This window comes from Anas acuta, chromosome 9 (genome assembly GCF_963932015.1).
Source record: "Anas acuta chromosome 9, bAnaAcu1.1, whole genome shotgun sequence".
Taxonomy (NCBI): domain Eukaryota; kingdom Metazoa; phylum Chordata; class Aves; order Anseriformes; family Anatidae; genus Anas; species Anas acuta.
In genome coordinates this window covers 20,922,504-20,944,265 of record NC_088987.1, presented here as the reverse complement: position 1 = coordinate 20,944,265, position 21,762 = coordinate 20,922,504, and the positions used below count along the sequence as shown (strand labels likewise).

Here is a 21,762-nt window from a genome sequence, read left to right as displayed (position 1 = left end):
CAGTCTCACCACCCTTCCTCTGGGCTTGGTTTCTCTTCCTTCCCTCTTCCTCACTCCAATCCAGGCTCTTGACAGTGACTAACTGGGGTCTGATGTGCTGGGAGATTTGCTGCTGACTTCCATAGGGACAAGGAAGCTGAGGAGTAAACAACAAGCCCTTCTCTTTGGCAATGTCTGCTTTTGTGCCTGGTTCTGAATTTTCCATGAATACTCAAAATAAAATCTCTACATCTACATACCATTAGATTTTGGGGAACTTCAAATCCCAATGCACATTTGGTTGAGCTACATATCCTCTCTATTGGATTAACCTCTTGCATTAACTTTTCTGAATACAGCTTGTCCATTGAAGTTTAAAGCTGGACTAATTAAATTTGTAACTGGATACAAAATCATGTGTGTACTTGTAGAAATAATAATCTATAGAATTAACATAGTGCACTGTATTATTGTGTCCAACTCGGGCTTAATAGAGGACCTCTGACATCAGGAGTTCTTTACTCCCCTCAGTTGTACAGTGATTAAAAGAATAAACAACATCCTCAGGATCTGCATTTTTGATGGTCAGGGGTTTTTTTGCTACCACCCTGATTTATGCATTAATAGACTGCTTCCACCTTTAAATTTGTAGTTGAAGAAGAGTGTTGGTATTGGCATTTGCCTAATTGGGTTTGAAAATCAATCTACCAAAACACCTCTGTTGTAGCATCTAAATCTATAGAAGTTCATGCTAAAAAGCAATTTAGTCCTTTTTTTTTTTTTTGCACAGTATTGCAAATGTGCATTTGAAGAAAAAGTAGCTGGAACACAAGCTTTCTTTTCTTTGTTTAAATGCCGAGATGCAAATATGGAGATCTGTGTTTCCCCTAATGCTTTGTTGATGCCAATAACACTTAGAGCAGTTTGAGGAGAGGAGTCTCCTACCCTTCTGGAAAGTGTAAGTTGTGTCACGGGCTGTTGTAGGGGAGCTGCCAAGCACAGGTCGTGGCAGGTGCAAACAGCTCGAGTCTCGGCAGGTTAAGAAGACAGAGCTTGTCTCAAAGTAAGATATTTATTTTGAACTGTAATGTTCTTTTTTTTTGTTCTGACAGGCGCAGTAAATACAGTAAGGCTAAGCAAGAGGCAGATGAGGAGAAACATTTGAACCAAGGTAAAAGGCAGTTGTGCTTGGTGCATTTTTTTTTTGGTTCGGTTCACAAAACATGTTCCATGTTCAGATGCTTGGCAAATAAGAGATGACACTCCTCATGAGATGAATATGTTTCTGTTTTCCTTGCTTCCCACCATCCTCCTTCCAAACTAGGCACTTTAGTAACAGGGGCAATAAAAGCATCTGGGTAAAATTTTTGAGTTGGGAGAAAGGTTCATGAAATTTTTCAATTATTCCTTTCCATTGAAAGATTTCTATTTCTATGAAAAATCACACTATCTAGGCTGTCTAGGCATGACTTTTCACCACAATATTCTGCAGAGGCAGTTTTTGGATGGACCAGAGGCAGTCCTGCAGGAAAGTAAATGCGAACTTTGCTGCCCTGTTTCTAGGACTGAATCCTACCATTACTTCCATTCCACTTATCCACTTACTAAAACGATTACCTGAGCTCTTGGATCCCAAAAAAGAAATGTGATGTCTTTTATTCTCACAGGTCTATGGCCAGGCTGTTGGCCTGGCAGTGATTGATGGCAATGACTCGTGAAATTCATTTATTGGCAAAAGTCTGTTTCCTTACATCAATATTGGGAAATATTAAAGGATTACGTTAAAAAAAAAAAAATCACGTTGAGGAAAAAATACATTAAGGCCTTCCTTCTTTCATCAGTCATTCCTGGCTTACAGTACATTTTTATTGTGCACTCTCTTTGCTGTTGTATATCATTAAGGCTTCAGTCTCATATGTTATGTGTTCAGCAGCATGTAGATCAGTGACTTCAAATAAAACATTTCTGCCTTGCAGGTGTTAGAACATATGTGGATCCTTTTACATATGAGGATCCAAATCAAGCTGTGAGGGAATTTGCCAAAGAAATTGATGCCTCCTGCATAAAGATTGAAAAAGTTATTGGTGTGGGTAAGTGCCAGAACTTTTGCATTTTTTGCAGTAAATATAGTTTAAAATTTGTTTTTAGGAAACGTGGGATCCTGTGATCTTTGTATGACAGTTTCCCAGAATGAACCGATTTAACATCTTGACAGTACAAACATGTGCTCCATGCTCATGATCATGGATTCTTTTGCCTTTTTGCTTAAGGGGAATTTGGTGAAGTATGCAGTGGACGTCTCAAAGTACCAGGAAAAAGAGAGATCTGTGTTGCTATTAAGACCCTAAAAGCTGGTTACACTGATAAACAACGGAGAGACTTCCTGAGCGAGGCCAGCATCATGGGACAATTTGACCACCCCAATATCATCCACTTGGAAGGAGTAGTTACTAAATGTAAGTAGGTCATTTTCATGACAAGGCCAATTTAGAAGTCACTGAGAAATAAAGTCTGTGGGTGTTTTTTTCTTTTGTTTTGCTGGTTTTTTACCCTCTTTCCTGTGAAATGACAGATGGAAAAGATCCACTGATAGCTAATAGGAGGAAATCAGTGTGGGACAAGTCATTAATCTCGTTGTCAGCTATAAATGGGTTTATGGTTTCAGATGATACTCTATCTGTAGGCAGCTTGTACAAGATTTTGTAGGGGGAATTAATACAGCAGGGGTTCACTGTTTTTTTTCCTTTTTGCTATGCCAAGCAGGCATCTTTCACATCTTTGCTAGTCTGAGCTGATTGTTACAGGATAGGCAAAAGCAGATGGTGAGCAAAGAATTTAAAATAGTTGGGAGAAAAATCCCAAAACAAAACTACGGAGTCATATGTTTAAGGTACAAAGCACAGATGTAAGGAGCAAGCCTTTGAAATGAAGTATTCTGTTTTAGTATGAAACTTTCTTATTTGTTTTTTTTTTAATGATTTACAGGTGTGATAATTGCACTTTGCAGAAATTACCTGGCTGATTTTTTTGTTTGATTAATTTTTTGCTTTATTTATTTATTTATTTTTGTTTAAGTCTGTTAGCATTCACTGTGCCATGAACCCTGCCTTAGAAAGACAAAGACAGAGCTTACCGGATGCTGTTTCCAGGCTTGAACTGAAAATACACCTGTGAGACAGATGCACTTGGGTCTGACTTGATGAAACACCACTGAAATGATGTAGTTATTGTCCCTACTCCAACCACACTAGGTGGTGTGTTGGCAAAGCCTGACACTGGTTGCTAATCCTAAGGGACCCTTTGGACATAGGGGTTCGTTCTCAGGGCAGAAAGAGCAAAATGAAAGCAGACAGTGAGCTTGTGAGCTGCTGTTAGAGCAGGAGCTGGATGCTTACACTGCCATGTAACGTTTCTGGACATCTCTCCCCTCTAACAGTTGTGGGATGGGGCTCGTACTGAGTGTCACTGTTGGCTTTTCAAGATAAATTCTGCTAGGGAAAACAGGGGTTTGGTTTTTTTTTTTGCCTGTCATTTACTGAAGGCCTCCCTCAAAACTGAAATTTAAAATAATGCTTTGTTTAAATTTTTCAGGTCTGATTCTCGTCTCTCTTTTGTTGTTGTTGCTGTAACAAAGAGGGGGTGTTTGTGGTCAGCTCACAGTGCTCGCTGCAGGCAATAATTTTTGAAGCACCTCTGTAAAAGCAAGGCAACATGGGAGTCTTTATGTTGAAAACCTACTGAGGCTTGAACCCCCTTAGCTATTACAGCTTTAGCAGTTATAAATGGCTGTCTGCATTTGCATAATGCAGTTGTCACTGAATTAAAATGATTGGAAATTTTCACCGAGGAGGTAGCAGCCTGACCCAAGAACGCTTCATTGCCTGGCTCGCAGTGAGCACTGCTCCTGCAGCAAGCCAGCTTGCTTACCTCAGAGCTCGCGTGTTTGGTAAACAGGGCTACTTAAGAAGACATTTATCTCAATTTCTCTGTAGGTTTTCTGAATGCTGTGATAAATGAATGCATTTAATAAACTTAAAATTAAAATGTGAGATAAATAGTGGAGTAGGTGGGGGTTGAGGGGAGAGAGGCAGCAAAAAACCGTGAATACATTATTGGCTGCTAGTCAAGTACTTTAATAATTGACTCACTGATGGTAACTTCTCCTCTCTCTTTCCCTCTTCTCTGCTAAAGAAGTGCCTGAGTAATGAAATTATGTGTTAATGCACTGAAAGAGTCTCCCTTTTTTCCTTTCTACGTTGACATAGTGTCTTTTGATTGAGGAAGGTTAATTAAAACTCATTTAGCTCTATTTGTTCAGTGGAAGCATTCCGGTCACAGTTGCAAAGGATAAATGAAACAGTGACACATGCAGATTTGGTTGGAGTTTTCTTTCTTTTTACCAAAGAATGCTGGCAAAGGTGAATTAGAGAGAGGATATTACTTTATTACATCTCTGTCCGTAAGGATGCGAGTACTCAGCCAAGGTCACTAAGCCCTACATCCAGAATAGTTTGCTTTATGCCATACTGTCTCTCCCCTGCTTTGTTCATGCAAATCAGAAAGGGCTCAGCTGCCAGACTGGCATTCACAGGCGTGCCAGTTTGCTTGTGACCAAAACACTAAGATTTTTGATACTGGTTGGAAAGGGGAAGGAGAATCGGAGCAGTAAGTGGCCTGCAAAGGCTAGATTGAAACTGGAAAGGTGAACTAAATTAATGATAGGTGAAATAAGTGATGTGTCTCACATATATGTTGGTCTAACTGAAATGATGTAAAACCAGTCAGTAGTCCTCGTAGTACATTGTTTTCTAACCCCCAAAAAAGAATAAAAGGACTGTTTCAAAAAGGGAAATCCCTGAAAAATAAAGGGAAAATCATCTTGATGAAAAACTCACAGAGATATAAATGAGGATGGGAACTTTCGGTACTAAAATACTGCATGTTTTCATACCATGTTGTTCTGGAGCAAAGACTTGCTGGTGCAGTTGCTGAGCAGTTCTGAAATGTGATACCAAGACAGAATTGAGCTATGTGCAGTCAGTGATGTGTCCGTTGATCCCTTCTGTTTTCACAATGTTTTCGTCTTCAGAGCTGCCACAGGAAGTACAAGAGCAGCATTTCTCTTGGTCAGTGCCTTTTATATAGGAAGAAACTTGCTAGTTCGAGTAGCTAGAACAAACAGCTGGGCTGCCATGCCAGCCTGGTGTTGATGATAAGGTGATCCCCTGACTTCAGGTGGGCTTAACAGTGCTCATCTTGGGACTGGGCTCCTGCCATTCTGTCTCTAACAAGTCACTTACCTTCTTCTCTCCTCCCATTGCTCACTTTTAGAAGGGAGGTGATACTGGATCCTTTTCTGCAAATACCCAGATGCTGAATGTGGAACATAATGAACCCCTTGAAATAATTAGTGTTACTTGTATGTACCTAAATGCTTCCAGTTTCAGCATTGTATGACTTTGTAAAGCACTTGAGGCAACATCAAGCATTACTTAGATATCTGCTGTTATTTATAGGCAGCAGAGTGCCTAGAAAGCATCCCCATGTCAGCAAAGTTGCATCACATTTCTCTTCAGGCTTGGTTCTCTGTATTGCAGAGGGGAAAGCTGAGTGCTGCTGAAGCATCTTACCTCATGTGACACAATTCATTGAATCATTTATCCTGTAGTTGAATTCATGAGGCAAATGGCTTTGGCTCATTTATAAATAACAAGGGACAAAGGATACAGACTCGAGACAGAGAAAGTTGAGAGGAACAGTTTGTATTTTGCACTCTTGTCTTCGAGTACCTTGTAGCTGCTGACAGCTTCTAACTCGCCTAAAGCGTTGATCTTTTGAAAGAGAGGGAGACGAAAGCGTTCATGAATTCCATTTTAGAAAAGGAAAGCTTTCTAGTCTGTAAGCAATTTAATTACAGTAAAGATTTTTGTCAAGTTTGAACGGATCTTTTTTTCTGAGCTCTCGATTATCAATTCATGTATTCCTTAGAGACCAGGAGCCACTTTAGTTAAAGACCTTGTCAATGAGTCAGACGAAGGGTTAACCTTCCAGATGGGGCTCTTTGAATGTTCCCAACCTATAATATTTCTTCCCTTGCTCCCCACAGCTGAGGCATAAGCTCGGTGCTTTTCAAATTAAATGAGATTGTGCAAGACAGGTGTCTTGGCAGTAAAATCATGTGCAACCCATTTTTATCCCATTAACATTGGCGTTCATCAAGAAATTGTGTTTTTCTTTCTGTGAACTCTAGGTAAACCGGTAATGATCATAACTGAGTACATGGAGAACGGCTCCTTGGATGCCTTCCTCAGGGTAGGTGATTTCTTCATAATAAGCTAAAGAGATTTTATATTGGGAAATGTCTTATGGTTTCTTATTTTGGTTCTGGTTTGCCGAGGGATACTGAAAATTCAGCTTTCTAAAAGAAATTATGGTTGTACTTGGGAAATTCTGTCTCTTTTCTGGTGTTGTTCCTATCAAAAACACAGAGTAAATGCAATGTGGATGAATACAGAATAAATGTGATGTTTAAAATAGCAGGGTCTTAAATAATCCATGTTTAATGGGAACGGATTTGATTTTCTCCATTTTTGAAAGCACTGCAATGCTATAGACTCATTAAAGCTGGATATATAGCAACCCAGATACAGCATCAGTGGAAGCTGTGACAAAACCTCTAAGTTTGTACTTTACGGGTGAATTATAGACGCTAGTCAGGAGAGCGGGGACATAACATTGCATTTTATTTGAGAGAAGATGGGGATCCAGCGATATTCTCTTGGCCAATTTCAGCAATGGCAATAATGTAGCTTTTAGCTTAATGCTATGTGATTTTCTTCCTTTCCCCATCCGCAGAAGAATGATGGCAGATTTACAGTAATCCAGTTGGTAGGGATGCTTCGAGGCATTGGCTCAGGAATGAAGTACCTGTCTGACATGAGCTATGTGCATCGGGATCTAGCTGCTCGAAACATACTCGTCAACAGCAACTTGGTCTGCAAAGTGTCTGACTTTGGCATGTCCCGTGTCTTGGAAGATGACCCCGAGGCAGCTTACACCACAAGGGTAAGGGGGGAGAGAAAACGTCGAGTGGGTTTTCTTGCCTACCTGATGTTTTTGTGTGACGGTGTGAGAGGTGACAATGGTTTGTTTGGAAATAATCGCAGTCATAAAGTTAAACCTATATCACAGCATAAAAATCAACATCGGCCCAGACTCCGTAACTGCTATAAATTGATGTAGTATTATTGCTCCATCAATGGCTACATCAGTATTTCTTCTCTGAGATTGTGACCCATGTACTCCTCTGGTTTCCTCAGTGTGCTAGGAGTGCGTGACAAGAATCTGATGCCAGAAATTAGAGCCTGGGCTTCTATTCCTTCTGATATCTACACATATGCATAATTATTTGCAACTGGCTAGTCCCAGTGAGGTTTCGTACAGCAAGTCTAGATATGCTACCAAAAAAAAAGAGTTAAAAATAAATAAGTAAATAAATCAACTTTTGCTCATCTCGTCACTTTGACTCCAAATAATTTGGGCTGGGAATAGCATTGGGCCTGCCTTCCCAAACTTGGAGGTAGTAAATGCTTTTGCCTCACTTTTTGTTTGTTTATTTATTTGTTTCTTTCCTGTTTTGTCTATATTTCCCTGTGTCCCACTAATTTTGCTCAGCCCTTTTAATATGCTGCATGTGGAATAGTGCTAATGCAAGTACTTCTGGCCACAGAACAACATCTCGGCTGTTACCAACCTTTGTACCAATACCTCTGTAATTAACATGTGCGTGGAAAAAAATCTCAGTTTATAAAGTCTCTTTTTTAAATTGCTTATTTTCTTCATTTTTAAATATCTGCCATTCTCCATCTGTTCTCCCTAGCGCAGAGTTTGTTTGCAGTGCTCACATTTTGCGGTTTAATCCCAGCACACATCCTTTAATGGATTCACATTCATTACAGGGAAAGATAGACTTGGATAGTATTAAATGCTGGGCAACCTTGGTATTTCTCACTTTTAAGGATGGCAAGTGGAAAAAGCAGAAGCAGAGGTCTGGAAAGCTGCATTCAGGGAAATCAAAGTTTAGGCAACAAAAAGACAAGAAAGAAATGATTGAAAAGCCTCCCTTTGAATGTAGTGAGTGCAGATACAGTATTATGTTTGTACTCGAGTAAACTAGAGGGAATCAATGCAATTTGCATCACAGTGCATTGTCTTCATTTGGTATCAGCAATGAAGGATCAGGAAAATTTGGATAAACTCCACTGTAGTCAAGCAGCTAAATAAAAGGAGCTTATTGACAATTTTTAGAATGATGACCATGTATAAGCAATGTTTACGCATCTGTGTCTGAAAGGGGGAGTAGAGCTTTTTCGTAACCGGAAATGATGCAGTCAAATGCAATTTTTAAAGCATCCTTTCTTAAGAGAACGGTGCGTCCTGCTCCCCGTTAGTAACATCTCATTAAAGTGAAAGCATCCTGGAGCCCCATGAGGCACTTACTGCTGCGAACTGATTCACGGAGGGTCTGATGCAAAGGCCAAAGGAGCCAGAAGAAGGACCCCTTTTGATTTCAGTTGGCTTTGGAACGAGTCCATGTTAAACACTTGAGAGAGATACTAGGACAATAAGCCATTAAGCATGCACATGCTGCACTCAGTTTTGGATAGAAACTATCTACAGGATTGCTGAGGAAAAAAATTACCAAAATAAACTTAATCAAAAAAGCATAAAAGCAAATGAAAAAAATAAATGAAATCTTTGTTCGGCTTAAGTCATTCCCCGGATGAAACTGCAGGAAACCAAAAGCTCAATTAAAAACACCTTGCATATTAGCATAAACAAGAAGAGAAGTCTGTGGCCTGGGATCACTCAGCTAACGCAAAATCAGATAAACAGGATGGAGCGAGCTCCTTTTAAAGCAGTGCAGGACCGCAGTGGCCCGGGTTAGGTGCCCAAGTGTCCTTACTTGTGTAGAAAGGAGTGTTGTAACAAGAGGTAGCTCTCTCCAACCGGTACCAAAAGCAACTCTGCAACCTGCTCTGGTGTGGGACTGGGAGAGCCCAGGGGCTTGCTCGCCTTCTCACATCTCTGGTAGGAGCTGGGACATTGCCCGTGGGAAACACCCCAGTATTCATAAATCTTTGCAGTTTATCCTCCCTTTATTTTACCTTTTTGAAAAGCAAAACGGTTATAATCCCATTTCTTTCTGAAACAGGCCAAACAGGTCAGACAGGTGAGCAAGGAAATAGCAATTAACAGCGTATACTTGGTTTGTCAACCAAATCTCCGAAATACACTTTGTACAACTCCTGGCTTTTTCTCATGCTTCGGCATAGCCCTGAGCAGAGATCTTGTAGAGGACTGATAAAAATACACTTAACAATGTCCTGGTTCCCCTCCATGTGACTAAAGAAAACAGATGGGCAGCATTGCCTCCTGGTTAGATGTGACAGTTTTATGGCACGGAAAAGGGAAAGTGAAGGCCTTTTAAAGAATAATCTGGAATTGCATACAGGAAACCATTTTGTATTTGGAATGGCAATGTGGAACAGTGTCAGCCACGCACGTGACGGGGTCAGTGACTCACTAGCCTGCATTTTCTTTTATTTGTGACAGGGTGGCAAGATCCCTATCAGGTGGACTGCACCAGAGGCGATTGCCTACCGTAAATTTACATCGGCGAGCGATGTGTGGAGCTACGGCATCGTCATGTGGGAAGTGATGTCCTACGGAGAGAGGCCTTACTGGGATATGTCCAATCAAGATGTGAGTTTCCCTCTGAGGCTTCGTCTTCCTCTTCTCTCCCTTTCTTCCCCCACAGCTTTATCTTTTTCTGTAGATGTTCCCTGATGTGTTTCTGTGTCTGTTGCTGTGCAGTTATAAAACACTCCAGGTTTTTAAAAGGTTATCATGAGTGGTGGATTCGTTTTCCCAGGGAACCTCTCCAGAGTAAAGAGTTCCCTGAATACTTCAAGTGTCATCTGTGGTAAGGGAATGGGGGATTCTCTAGTCAGGATCTAACTTGTGCGCATATCTTTCTTCTTTTCTTTTTTTTAAGGAAAATTATTAATCAGTTAAAGAAAACAGAGGACAGAGGAGAGTGGAGAAAAGGAAAATGAATGTATTTAAACTATTAGATCATAACACTGTAAAGAGGAGGAAAAGTTGAATATTGATTTTAAATCTCAAGTTTATTGAAAATCTATATGAAAAAACACTTGAATTTAATGGGGTTTCCTATTAGTAGTTAATTCTTCAAACCCCAGAATGCTTGTAATTCTTCCAGATAATTTTATTTCTTGTAGGAAATCTGAAACAACACATCCAAAATCCGATTCTGATTATCAGAGCATCCTTGTGACAATTGCATAGGTGCCCCCTGAGGACATTAAAGAGCAGCTTTCCTAAATGACCGTTCTTAAATTATGTATGTCCTGTTTAAGTGTACCATCTGGACTACTTCAGTGTATTCCAAGAGGGACCGCACACAACGGCTGCTATTCCAGAAGAATATTTAGTATTAATACTAATAAGAGCTTTTGCTAATAGATTTTTTATTAAATTAAAAAAAAAATCCAGTGGAAACGAGACATAGATTATCCATAATACTTTTCCCATGGAATTTGCAAACATACAAAGGAAGAAAAAAATGTTAATCTGAATATATATGGTCATGGGAGTGGTTAAGTCATTTTACAAGTCATCTGCTTTCTTATGTAGAGCCGAAACATTTTCAAAGAGTGTCTAGATGTGATGGCATTTAATCTAAACAGGGGGATGTAATTTTAATTTCCTTCTGATGTGAAATGTCTCTTCTGGCACCCAATCTTGCCTTCCTTTGCTAAGAGGAAGTCATCAAGACTTAGCAAGAAAATAAAACACCAGATGTGTCTGAGTTATATCAGGCATGTCTACACAACATAGCGGAGCTCAGTGCAAAAACCACGGAGCTGACATACTAGGCTGATACACACTGCAAATGTGCAGTGCTAGACCATGTCAAACAGTCTGAACAGGACAGTCAAAGCCAACAACACTGTCTCTGCATCCCCTTTTTAGTACCTGGCGTAGACATACCGTGTTTTTTCTCCTTAACAGCAGTGAAAGCCGTGCTTTCACAACAAAGCAGAAGTGGATTTGAAATTATTCTCCATGTCTGTTGAATAAAGAGGAGGCAAAAGGATCTTCTTACTTCCTGAATTTGTCAAAACCACTTTGCGGTCACTGATTAGCTGCTAATAGTGCAAGCATTTTCCCCCCACTCTGTTCTCCCAGTGGGTTTTAGCCACTAATTGGACAAGACGAGAAGGAGGGAATTTAGTGCAATTCAGTCCCTGTGCACTCCTGGTCTTTAGTGTCTTGGTGAATCCTGCCAGGAAACTCATATTGATTAAGGCCTGAAGGCTCCTCAGCAAGTCCCTGTCATCTCAGAATGGAGCCCTGGTCATGTCCCTTTCTCCTGAGAGAACTAACACGCCATCAAAGTGCTGAGCTCTGGAGCTGTCTCTGGAGGGTTCGAAACGCCATCAGCTTGCAGTTTTTCTGGATCCCATTAAGTATGAGTTGCATAAGTGAGCTGCTGCGTTGGACTACAGTAACTTTCTTTGTAAAGTTGCACCAAAAGGTTCCTATCTCTGAGTTTCTTTGAAATGCGCAGTGGTGAGTGAACAAGTTCTCCACAGGCCTGTATTACTGACAGAGATGAGCTAGCCCAGGAGAAGAGGAAAGAGGGGATGATCTGCTGTCCCCTAAAAATGATGGGAAAATGTTCATCACCAGCATAACTATGTACCCCAAACTGATGGATGTTGAAGTTTTGTTGTAGATCTATTGCTTTGCCAACTTTCTGTGCATCGAGGACAGTTTTGCCTTCTTTTCTATTTTGTCTTCCCTTTATCCCATGATGCTCTTTCATGGTACGTTGCTGTGTTGTATCTGATGCCTGCTTTCGATGCTGTACCCTTTTAGTTCTGAACTGTTGAGGAGAAATGGCAGTACTGAGACCACCAACTGCTTGAGTCTGAGTGCAATCTTCCATATTGCTTCACTTAATTGTGGATTTGTTTCCATATTTCAGATTGCCCTAGGATAAATGATACTCAGCTGGTAGATGTGAGTAGTCTCTGATGTTCTCTAATGTCTTCCTAATTGTGCCATTTGCAGGTTATTAAAGCCATTGAAGAAGGGTATCGGTTGCCACCCCCAATGGACTGCCCCATTGCTCTCCATCAGCTGATGCTAGACTGCTGGCAGAAGGAGCGCAGCGACAGGCCTAAATTTGGACAGATCGTCAACATGCTGGACAAACTCATCCGCAACCCCAACAGCCTGAAGAGGACGGGCAGCGAGAGCTCCAGGTCAGCTGTGCTTTTGTGTTGGTGATGTATGGGGCAGCAGAGTGGAGGTGACAGGCAGAGCTGCAAGTCACCCCGGCTGCCGCTCTGGGATCAGAGCGTGCCCTGCCCAGCCGGGCTGCGCAGCAGGCGCTGTGCAAGAGAGCACAGGCTGTCCTGGCACGCCGCCGAGCCCAGCTGGGCACCTCAGCCTCTCTTTGCTCTGTGAGAAGGAAAGTCAAATGAGCTGCATCGCACCAGCGCTGGCCAGGTTTTTAACACAGTCTAAAGTAAATCCTGGAAAAGTTCTGATGCGGGCAAGCCCTGTTTGCGGCGTCTTCCCCTCTCCCACCTCAGTAAAAGGGCTCGAAGGGGTTTCCTTAACGCAATGTAGGTAACAAGAGTGATGTGGTTTTCTGCAGGAAAAGTACATCATCAAGTTTTATAAACCCTAGATTTGTGTAGGATTTGCAAATGAGCATTATGGCATTACAGCCAACACCTTGCGGGCATTGGGAAGGTGTGGATTAATTTTTATGTGAATTTGAATTTAATTTTGTGGAAAGCCAGTTTCATGTCTCCACTGATCCCACATTACTTTTGTGTTTTGTTTGCTGAGCATGGTATACCTGGTGCGTGCAAAAAAAGCACAGTAGGAAGGAAACTCCCAGAGTTACAGAAACAACAAATCTTTGTTGGGACAGATCAGCAGTTTGTTTGAACTGATGAAACACTGCTGAAGTAATAGGAGCCGTACTAATTTACACCAAGTTTGCTCTGTTGTTTTCAAATGCCTTTGGTTTGTAAGGTGAATTTGCTTACAGCAAATGTGGAGAAAAGCTTAGCAGGGAAGAAACAAAAGGAAGATAAGAGAAGAATATTTTTCAGAAGAAGAGAAGGTGCAAAAAAGACTGTTGAGCAATACAAAATTCAGCTTCTTGATACAGTGAAGGAATAACAGGGGCCAGAGAGGTTCAGATTCAGCCTCCAACAGAAGCTGGAAAACATTCTGGAAAAGCTATTTTATTTTTTTTTAAGTCCCATGTCCTTTTGGGACTCTTACCTACAATTAGCATTATCCGAAGAGGGATTATTAATCCCGTGAGGCCACTGTCACTAGATACCTTCCAAACGGCCCTAATTGCAGTGATAGCCTGGCAAACATGTATCCGCCCTCGAGACTTAAATAATTGACATGGTGAGAATCATGATATGATCTGCTATGATAATCTGAGCATTGCCGTATCAACCTTCTCCATTTTGCTTTGCTTCCAGTTCACAGGTGCTTTCTGTAAATACCCGTATTTTGCAAAAGTTCAAGACCTGTTCAAGGTCATTCCACGTGCACGACTATTTTTAGATGCTTTTCTTTCTTTTCTTTGGAATACGGATCTCAAATTTGCATAAAACTTTATTAATATAATATATGACTTTATAAGTGAAGCATAATTGTATATAATTAGGTTGCCATCACCGGTCTTGTGTGAGATAGTGTAAGAGAGCCGTACCAAGCCCTGCCGCCACGCATGCAGTGCCGTAGGCAGCACTTAGCTCTGCTGTTGCACACCTCATCTTTGATGATGCGCCTTCCCAAATAAACTGCGAGATGATAATTGTTGGGGTTAGATAGACAGGAGTAATTAATAATGGCTTAATGAAACGGTGTGATTTACAATATACATGAAAAATTAAATGAGATACTAATAAGTGGAGCGAATTTTGTGAAAATAGTTATTTGCAAATCTGTGCAAGGCCAAATGAGAAGCACATTCCACGGTGCAAACAAAGATCAAAGCCCGCGTCAGTCCGCCAGTGCTGGCACACGTGCTGGTCAGGAATGGGCTGATTAAAGAGGGGATTAGCTCCCTGCTGGCCTGAGTTTGATTGAATGCACCCAGCTTGCCTGTGAACCTGGCTAGGAACAGGGCTTATCAGAACCCGCCCTGAGTTCTGCTCTCCAAACGCGTCTGTGGGGTTGCGAGCTCACCCTGCCCCTGCGCACACTCGGGTGGGGTTTCCATAGCTGCCGAGCTGGGGGCTGACACACGCGGGGCTGGCTCTGCCTTCCACTGCTGCCACTGAGACGCGGAGCCGGTCGGCCGAGCACGCCACGGCAATGCCATCTTTTTGGTGCCCGCAGCAAAAGCGTTTTCTAGGACCTTTGTTGCATCTGAGGTGGAAACAAAGCAGCGTGGTTGTTCAAGTTACATATGAAAGCAAAAATAAAAACCTAAGGTCGAGTTCATTCTTGGCAAAAGTTGGCCCATTACCTTGCACTTGGTTAAGTTCCTTGCAGGTGATCTCCTTGGCTGTCCAGAGAGCTACAGGTTTTGTTAGGCACGACTTGTCACCCTTGCTTTTCCTAATAACTTAGAATAAGCATTGCAGAGACCAAAGCTGGGTTTGAAAGTCACGATGCGGCTGACGCAGTCTGTCTGTCCTTTCGCTGTTTGGCATGCAGGCCCAGCACAGCCCTGCTGGATCCCAGCTCCCCGGAGTTCTCGGCGGTTGTTTCTGTCGGTGACTGGCTCCAAGCCATTAAAATGGAGCGATACAAGGATAACTTCACAGCTGCTGGCTATACCACCCTAGAGGCTGTGGTGCATATGAACCAGGAGTAAGTACTCAGCGCTATAACAAAAAAACTGGTAAATCTGGATTTAATCAGCCTCCTTTGCTTTGTGCTGCATATCATTACACTCATTAAAGGAATGGAATGCCTTTCATTTGGACGGAGTATAACTTTAAAATGCCTCCACAATGCCTTCACTTATTTAATTAAACATTTCTGTACATCTGCCTTGCTTTTGCTGTGTTACTTGTGGCTGACTTAATATTTGTCTCTGCATCAGCATCTGACCCACAGTTCTCAGCCCCCTGCTTCTTCTCTTGCTTCCCGCAGCGACCTGGCCAGGATTGGGATCACTGCCCTCGCGCACCAGAACAAGATCCTGAGCAGCGTTCAAGCCATGCGCACCCAAATGCAACAGATGCACGGCAGGATGGTGCCAGTCTGAGCCAGTACTGAATAAACTCAAAACTCTTGAAATTAGTTTACCTCATCCATGCACTTTAATTGAAGAACTGCACTTTTTTTACTTCGTCTCCTCGCCCGTTGAAATAGAGATCTGCAGCATTGCTTGATGTACAGATTGTGGAAACCGAGCGTGTGTGTTGGGAGGGGGGCCTCCAGAAATGACAAGCCGTCATTTTAAACCAGACCTGGAACAAATTGTTTCTTGGAACATACTTCTCTGTTGATCAACGATATGTAAAATACATGTATCTATATAAATATAAAGTCACATTCGAGTTTTGATGCTATGTTTGCTGCCAGATATTGTCCTTAAAAAAACAAAAACAAAAACAAAAAAAAATTACTTTCCTTTTCCCTGTGACCTGTAGGATTACAACCATAGTGTTTTATTTGTGGGTGAAACCACAGTTGTGCATCTTTCACTGGAATGAAGAATCTGCCCTAGGATATTTTTTGCAGACTTGATGCATCACTAATACCTTGCAGAAACCTCAGTGAGAATATCATCTGGCTAATCAGTGCCTGTCGATTCGTGACCTGCCCACTGACGGGCTTGAGACATGAAATGACCCACCTCGTGGATTACTGGGCAAAACTGGACTTCTGGGGAGATTGCTGGCTGTTGTGCTGTGCTGAATCCTACCATGTAGAGACTTTTCATGAACATCTTGCCAGTAGTCAGCTGTGACAATCGTGGCTGTGGAGCTTTCGGACATCTTTGCTCTTTCAAGAAGTGATTCCCATTGCCACGTGGAGAAGGTCAGTGGAAGTATAGCATCCAACATGTTTGTGGTGCTTTATTTCTTAACCTGTGCTAGTATTTCATCACTGTAAAAAACCAAACCAACCAACCTCTATGGATTATTCGGGGATCCAGAACCCAGTCTGGCTCACAAGCTGTTGCAGGCTGGGATGTGCAGACCAGGTGCAGTAAAAGTGCCTCGGGCCTCAGGCCGTGCAGTGCTCAGAGCCTGACCCCGCTTCTCGGTGTAAGCAGTAGGGATGCCTTTATTTCTGGGGGTGGAAAAACCCACATGTGGATCCCATAAAAAGGAAGAGCAGTGTTTCAAAGTACATACACAGATAACTGTTCACAGAAGGAGGACCAAGGGCTTTTCCTGTCTATAGTGGCAGAACCAGTGTGTGTGCTTCAGGAAGATCAGCCTGAGTTGCTGTCACTGGTTTTATCTGAGTAGAAGGAAATGCGAAGGGCTCCGTGCACAGCCCCCTTTAGGGCCAGCCCCATAGCCTGGGTTATCAAAGCATCTGTGGGTCTGAATGCCTGGCACATGCCAAATTTGAACAGAGGAATATTTCTCACCAAGTGCAGCCTCAGTTTCTTCTACCAGTGGCTGTAGGCTGCATGGCCGAGGTCTAAGCACCCTTCTGTGAGTATGGCCAAGAAGGTGGCCCATAACTGCTGGAAAAGCTGCCTCCCTTTCCTCTGAGCAGATGGGAAGCCGAGTGGAAGCATCCCCTAGCTCGCTGGGTGGAGGTGGCTGCTGTAGGATTGTGCTTGTCCTCGTTAGATCACGTCGGACAAAGCGTTATCCAGCAAATCTCTGAACAGGCCTGGGTTTTATTTATGTTGAGGCTTCTGTAACTCTTTGATCAGTGAAAGGGGACCTGAGATTTGTACAGATCGGATGCCTTTTAAAGTCCTTTTGCGGACTGTAGGGGTGAGATGACCTTAGAAAAGTGACAGGATCTTATGCTGTGATGGGGAAGAGGGGGACTTTCAGGATACATGCTCCTGAAGAGACACTGCATTTCAGCTGTGCCAGGCACAGTGTCAAGAAGGTGAGATTTATATTTTGATGGTGCTAAAACTGGTTCTTTGGTCTGCAATATTTTGGTCCCACTTTGCACCTGACAGCAAATTCAGAAATAATTTAGCAGCTTTATATGTCAGATTCTTTTTAACGATTGACTTTATTCTAAATCCAAAACAGCTCACTCAGTTGGACAAGTCACACTTACTGCATCCACAGCGCTGCTCACATCATTTTTGTCACTTTTAACAATAACTTGCTGATTTTAACCACTAACTCTCCCTCACCCCCAACTTTCTCAGAAAACAACTTGTTCAGATTATGGGATGCTAAATTCACATCCTGTCATGTCATGACAGCTTAGTAAAAACTGTTCTGCAGTATTACTTATAAAAGCTTTTCCATTTGGAGAACTTTAATATTTCTTATAAGAAACTATTTAAACCAGCATGTTTTAATGTCACGTTGCCAGGCGACATAAGAAGCGGTTACTCATTTTAGAGACCTGACACTTGTACTTCCAGCAGCAGAAATTCTTTTGCTGAAGTGCAGAGATACATTTCAGTTTCCCCTTGCTGTAGATCTGTTGCAGTCTGTTGAGATCATCTTTTACATTAAAACAAAATACACCAATTTTCTGGCCTATTTGAAAAAATGTTTTCTTGCAGCCTAGTGACAGTCATTCAGGACACTCCAATATTTGCTACCCAAAATGAAAAATTGTGTCCATGTGAAGTGAAAACTCTGAAGGCAGCTCCAGTCCCTTACATAGGCAGTTACAAGGTGTGTCGTGGAAGCTTGACCTGCTCCCATGTCAGCTCTTCACCAGGCAGGAATGAATTCAGCTCTGTTCCAAGGATGTGAATGAAGGATTGCAGCAGCCGAGGAGGTGCTGGCTAGCCCAAGGTGGAGCAGCAGCTTCTGCAGGGAAACCTCAGAGGAGATACTAGGGCAGGGGTAGGTGTCTGTTGTGTTGCGCGTTGGTGAAATATTTGTGTTTTCTTTTTGTGCAGGGAAATCAGATTTTGCTTTCATGGCCTCATAGCCCGTCCTGATGATCATATTGACCGCGGAGGAACACAGACCAGACACGAAGCCTTCTGGATCCACGGTTGTGTCTTCCCTAGCACTGATCCTGGAAACCACGCACTGAACAGTCATTGGGACCTGAAGAGAGCGTGACTTTTACTTTCTCTTTTTTTTTTCCTTGCCACTCCATTTTTGATTCATTGAAAGATAACTAACTCGATGAGATTCAGCGCCCAGTTGTCACTGGAGGAATGTACTGTGTCAAAGCCCTGCAGACTTCTTGATTTTTTTTCCTCCCCTTCTGCTTTCTCTTCCTACCTTGGACTTTATTTATATATTTTGTTGTTTTCTCTCCTTATCCCCTGGCTGTCACTGCTGCATCGCAGACGGATGCAGGTGGCAGAACCCTACACATCTTACCATGGACGCCAGGCCAGGTGCCACAGCAAAGAACCCAGTTCCTGTGAGCTGCCTATATACATTGCTGAAGTGACATTTTACACGAAACGTGCCATTGCAGTGATATAAATATATTTTTTTTCCTTGAATGGATAATGGATTATTATCTCCTCTGACAGGTGCGTATGTGTGTTTGTGTGCGTGTGCGTGCAAGTCGCCTCGTGTAGAGCTGCCTGTGAATGTGCCGAAAGCACCCCTGGAAGCGCAGGAGCCCCGCTGCCGCGTGAGCGCAGGCCAACAGCTCCTGTCTGCAGTGGTAGCAAGAACACACACATTTGAAAACGTTGAAATTTCTGTGTCTGTAGATGTATTTTTAACTGCCACACTACCTGTAATGAGTAGTTCTGCGGCCTAAAAGAGGGACCATTTCAAGGTAGTTTTCAAACTGTAGATTACAGGATCCGTAAGGGTGCTAAAGGTTTTCCTAAGTGTTGTTTATTCTTACTAATGCCCTGTTTATGATAAAGCGCAACCAGTTTCTCAATGGCAAGTTGATGGAGGCAGCACCTGCACATCCATCCACTGGTAACCCCAAACTGCATTCTTAAGTAGCCTTTTTTATCTGCAAAGGAGCGTTTTAAAGACTTGTTGAATGCAAACAAATATATGCAATTCTTCCATTCACAGGAGCACCTTGCTCTGTGTGCAAGCTGTGAAATCTTGTAACTTTAATAATCAAAACACTTCATTTGCTCCTGGCACAGTTAAGGAACACAGTCACGAGACTGTTAAGGTTACAGTAGAGAGCCAGAGCGTTGCAGCGTGTCCTGTTCCCAGCATGTGGTGAGGTGCTGGAGGAGGCGCCTCCCGTGGCCCAGGGAGCAGTGCTACGGCCTGCTGGTGCTACCTACAGCAGCTTTCTGCCTTCAGAGAATTCACTGCTAACTTACAGTAAACTCACAGAGTTTCTGAGTGGAGCCGTGCACCTAGAGCCCAGGGAGTGTGCGGGCGCTGGGCGTTAGGAGCAGGGCGCGAGGTGCCACCGCGTGCCCAGAGCAGCGCAACAAATGTCACGGGATGGGGAGCGCTCCCCTCGGGGGGATCCGGGTGTGCTGCACTGGAAGACCGTCCCCACCAGTGGCCGTGCTGGAGGAGGAGGAGAAGGAGAAGGAGCTGGGCTGGGGGCAGCCAGGGCAGGCAGTGAGGGGCTGCAGGCTTCGGGCACCGGGGGCCACGGCTCCGGAGGCAGCTGGGGCGAAGGGGACCCGGGGCAGCTTCCCCACTGCCCAGGATGTCATCGAGAAGCCTGGCCGGCACCACAGGCCTCTGCTCGTTAAGGAATTGTCCTGCTCGCACCCCACTGGTTGATGTTTGTCCGGGTTTCTTGCTGTACTAATTTTGTGATGGATCTATGTATTAAAAAATATATGTATAAAATACAAAAGGCTGGTAAGTAACCAGTAAAGGGGACTTAAAAAGCAGTATTTTTCTTTTGTGACATTTTCATAACCAGAAAAAAAAAAAAGAACTGAAATACTAATCAGACAAATAAAAAGAGAGTGCATTTATTTTTTTGTATCACTGCAAGTATGTTGGAATATGCAAGGACTGTGGTTAAAATTAGAATGTATGAGGCATATTATAATTTAGTTCATACTGAAAAAATCTAACAGCATTTCTTGGTTCGTGCATTTGAACGATCTCTGGGTTAGATATATAGATTTTCTATTTTGTTTTAATTTGTAATGTTTTTCCCTTCCATGAATTTTAGGTACACATAACTTATGTCATTTATTTATGGTCTTTTATACCTAGTTTGTAAAATTGTAAAATAGCAATGCAAACATTTGCATTTGAAAATAATAAAGTAGTTGCTGTACAAACCTGAAATGGACTCTTTCTAATTATTGCATCTTTTTATTACTCTTTTATTACTTAGTGCTTATCCACAACAAATATGAATACAAAACTTGAGGTAATAACCCTGCTGTTTGCCCTGAGGGGATCAGTTTTCTTTGGGAGATTTTGGAGGAACACACTCCCAAAGCTCGTTTACACTGTGCAGCTCCCAGCTGTATCTTCAAGCACGTCTCATGCTCCTGTTACTGCCCCAGGTTGTGTGGTGTGCTGAACATCAGAGAATCAGAGAATCACCTAGGCTGGAAAAGACCTGCAAGATCACCAAGTCCAACCACCAGACATAGCTGTGATGTGGGAAGGATGCTGCAGGCGGGCTGGCCTTGTGAACAATCGCAGTGATTTTTCCTTGGGGACTAGGTCCCCTCTCTGGGTGCTGTCCCTGACAAACCAATTGCAGGACCATGAGATAGTTTCATTTGTCCTCTGGGGTAGTCTGAGTTATTCTGCACCCATCTCTCCAGTTGCCTGGGCCTTGGCATGGTCTCTTCTGGCCAAGGCAAAGACTTGGAGGTTTCACAGCTCCCTTTTGCAGCCTGGCTGCTGCCTCGTGGCACTGCCAGCCGTGCTGGGCGTCCTGGGGCTGGTGTAGGAAACGTGGCCAGGGAGGGAGAAGAAGCTGGGGGGTGAAATGGGAACCGGAGGTGTGAGTGTCAGGGGGAGCAGGAAACGGAGCTGCGATGGCGAGGGCTCGGAGCAGGGAACGGGGGAGTGGGTGCGGTGTGTAAAGGGTGCTGCTGGGCGATGGCAGCGCCTGGGCAGGTGTGTGCCAAGGGTGCCATGTCCTTAACCACCCCTCCTGGGTGGCCCTGCTTAACTGGGGTGCACAGAGCTCCTCCCATTGCACCCACCTCGTCATGGGTGTACACAGTTCAAAGGTAGGGCAAAAAGGATGCTGGTTCTTCCAGAAATGGTGCTTAAGCTTTTGACTTGTCTGCCTGACAAATACTTTGAACCCAGCTCTTCTTGGGAAGGGTTCCAGTGAAGCCAATGGAGCTGCAACATGCAGCCTTAATCCCCAGGAAGTCCTGCTGATGGCACTGGCTTAGCATATTTCAAAAGCTGGTTCATTGTTTCCTTCAGTGCTTGAGAACACAAAGGCAACAAACTGGGTGTTTCTCTGGTGTCTTTATTTGGCCAGGCGGTGTGTTAAGAGGGAATGTGTGTCTTGGCTGGAAAAACAGATTCCATTGCGCACACACAAAGAAAAACTTGTACAGATAGTTCAGCCTTATTGTGAAATGAAAGCAAAACCTGTACATCTTTTTAAGAAACAATTGTCGAATGTCCAGCGAGA

At 43.1% G+C, this 21,762-nt stretch overlaps 1 protein-coding gene across 1 annotated transcript in view; it reads left to right on the top strand.

Annotated features, from left to right (window-relative positions):
• EPHA4 (EPH receptor A4) overlaps positions 1–20,438 on the top strand; it is a 95,330-nt gene extending 74,892 nt beyond the window's left edge. The window contains exons 9-18 of the mRNA XM_068691519.1: positions 1,092–1,150; positions 1,956–2,069; positions 2,250–2,435; positions 6,230–6,291; positions 6,835–7,044; positions 9,595–9,744; positions 12,142–12,335; positions 14,773–14,928; positions 15,214–16,107; positions 18,134–20,438. Of these exons, the coding sequence (XP_068547620.1) occupies positions 1,092–1,150; positions 1,956–2,069; positions 2,250–2,435; positions 6,230–6,291; positions 6,835–7,044; positions 9,595–9,744; positions 12,142–12,335; positions 14,773–14,928; positions 15,214–15,328 (1,246 nt within the window). The 3' untranslated portion in view covers positions 15,329–16,107; positions 18,134–20,438. The remainder of the gene's footprint in view (positions 1–1,091; positions 1,151–1,955; positions 2,070–2,249; positions 2,436–6,229; positions 6,292–6,834; positions 7,045–9,594; positions 9,745–12,141; positions 12,336–14,772; positions 14,929–15,213; positions 16,108–18,133) is intronic.
• The last annotated feature ends 1,324 nt before the right edge of the window (positions 20,439–21,762 follow it).